The sequence below is a fragment of the Apaloderma vittatum genome, unplaced genomic scaffold (genome assembly GCF_000703405.1).
Source record: "Apaloderma vittatum isolate BGI_N311 unplaced genomic scaffold, ASM70340v1 scaffold43236, whole genome shotgun sequence".
NCBI classification, from domain to species: Eukaryota; Metazoa; Chordata; class Aves; order Trogoniformes; family Trogonidae; genus Apaloderma; species Apaloderma vittatum.
In genome coordinates, this window is record NW_009721980.1 from 1 (window position 1) to 2,206 (window position 2,206).

At 43.2% G+C, this 2,206-nt stretch overlaps 1 protein-coding gene across 1 annotated transcript; it reads right to left on the bottom strand.

Moving 5' to 3' along the window:
* Positions 1-344: 344 nt before the first annotated feature.
* Positions 345-2,123, bottom strand: LOC104275591 (myosin heavy chain, skeletal muscle, adult-like; the record flags this gene model as incomplete). The annotated part of the gene is made up of 4 exons (XM_009871588.1): positions 345-490; positions 576-752; positions 856-1,098; positions 1,868-2,123. Coding segments are annotated over 4 exons (822 nt in total), but the record flags the coding sequence as incomplete, so codon positions are not given.
* Between the last annotated feature and the right edge of the window lie 83 nt (positions 2,124-2,206).

The window sequence follows — 2,206 nt, forward strand, 5'->3', positions numbered from 1 at the left end:
GTGATAGGACTAGAGGAAATGGCTGCAAGTTCTGCCAGGGGAAGTTCAGGCTGCATGTTAGGCATAAGTTCTTTGCCGGGAGGGTTGTTGGGCATTCGAACAGGCTGGCCAGGGCCATGGTGGATTCACCATCACTGGAGGTATTTAAAAAACATGTTGAACATGGTGCTTAAGAGACATGATTTAGTGGTGACTTGTCAGTGCTATGCTAGTAGTTGGATTCAATGATCTGAAAGTTTTCTTCCAAGCAAAAAGATTCTGTTCTGTGATTCTGTGTTAAAGCTCAAAGGAAAAGGACAAGGGCACCAGCCCAGCGCTCTCAGGTGCCCCACAGCCACACTTACTTCTTCAGTTTCTCGTCCAGCTGCTGCTTATCATTTTCCAAATCCAATATGCTGTCATGGGCCAGCTTCACATCTCCTTCCAGTTTCCTCTTGGCTCTCTCAAGGTCCATGCGCAGTTTCTTCTCTTGCTCCAGGGACCCTTCCAGCTGAACAGAACAAGACCCTCAGTGCTGCCCCAGTCAGCTCTAAATCCATACCTGCCCTGTTCTTGCTGTGTGTCTGTGTGCTTACATCATCCACTTGCTGCTCCAGCTTGGTCTTAGCTTTGGTCAGAGTATTGACTTTGTCCTCTTCTGCCTGCAGGTCATCCAGTGTCTGCTGGTGGGCCTCTTGGAGGGCTTTCTTCTCTTTTGTCAGCTTCACAATGGTCTCATCCAGAGCAGCCATCTCCTCTGTGAGGTTTTTCACCTTAGAGAAGGGATTAAGTGTAGATTTAAAATATTGTTTAAAACTTTGTACAGAATTACAAAACTCTTCCCTTGAGTTAGAGTGAAATTTTTCTGCTTTATACCTTGTTTTCAGTAGCATGTTTTTCCTTCTCAACCTTGGCCAGTGTTAGCTCAAGATCATCAATATCTTTCTTCAGCTCTGAACATTCATCCTCCAGTTTCCTCTTCTTGGCTGTCAGCTCAGCATTGATTTCTTCCTCATCCTCAGCCCTTTCAGTCACCTCTTTAACTTTGGCTTCTAACTGGATTTTGGTTTTGATGAGCTGGTCGCATCTCTCCTCAGCATCAGCCAAGCTATCTGCTTCCTGGTGGGTAGACACAGATTTTCTTGGTTTGTTTTCTGAACTTTTCTGTGTAAGCATTTGTTAAAATGTGGTCTGAGGTTGGCCTCTCCTCAAGCAACTTTAATCTTGCTTTGGGGGTTTTTTCCCCCCCTTCTTGGCATACATTGTTCAGCCTCTCAGCCGGAAAAAATATTTATTCCTAAACATTTTCTCCCTTTCAAAAATGTACCACAGAAGTGGCAGGTGTGAGAATTTGTCATGTACTTAGAAAACAGCTTTGAGACATTTGTCTTCATAAACACAGTATTCAATATTTTTCGTTTTGTATCTAAATCCTTCTGAAGCCATTATGTTTGGTGCAAAGGCTCTGGTAATCTCACATTCAACTGAAAAAAATATTAGCCTCTCTCTGTAAGTGTTAAGACTGCAGGAGAGGTCTTACTCTTGTAAATCAGGTGCTTATGTGTCATCCTTCCACATTGTTTCTGGAGGGACATGTGCTGGTTGCAGTTTTTCACCACACCGTCTTACTCTTTGTTGGGCTTTTGGCAGAATGAATTATTTTTCTTCCAAATGAATTTGAGAGGCAAGTAACATAAGAAAAGTGTCTGACAGAATGCTCACCATAGCATGCCAGACATGTGTTTCCTCAGCTTTGTGTACATATGAGGGTTAATTCGTTAAATATCTGACTTTCGGTCTCCTCTAGTCTGATTTTTTGGTTCATTAAAAAACATTCTGAAAGTATGGACTCCTTTCTGGAGTGATACATTAATGATGATAAACTCACAGCCTGCACTTGGAGCTGTAGGTCATTTTTCTCCTGTAGCAGGGCCACCATTTTCTCCTCCAGCTCCTTCCTCTTTGCCTCAGACTTTGCAAGCTCTTCCTTGGTTTTCTCAAACTCTTGTTTCATGTTGGCCATCTCCTTCTCAGACTCTGCGCTCTTCAGCAAGGGCTTGATCTTGAAGAAGAGCTTCATCCAGGGCCAGTGCTTCACATTCATGAAGGAGCGAATGTTGTACTGGATGCAGAAGATGGATTCCCTGAAGCATTATTAAAAGGCACATTGAATGATGAATGTTTAAACTTTCCCCTGAGTACAGTGACTGTAACCAAAGATGAGGAA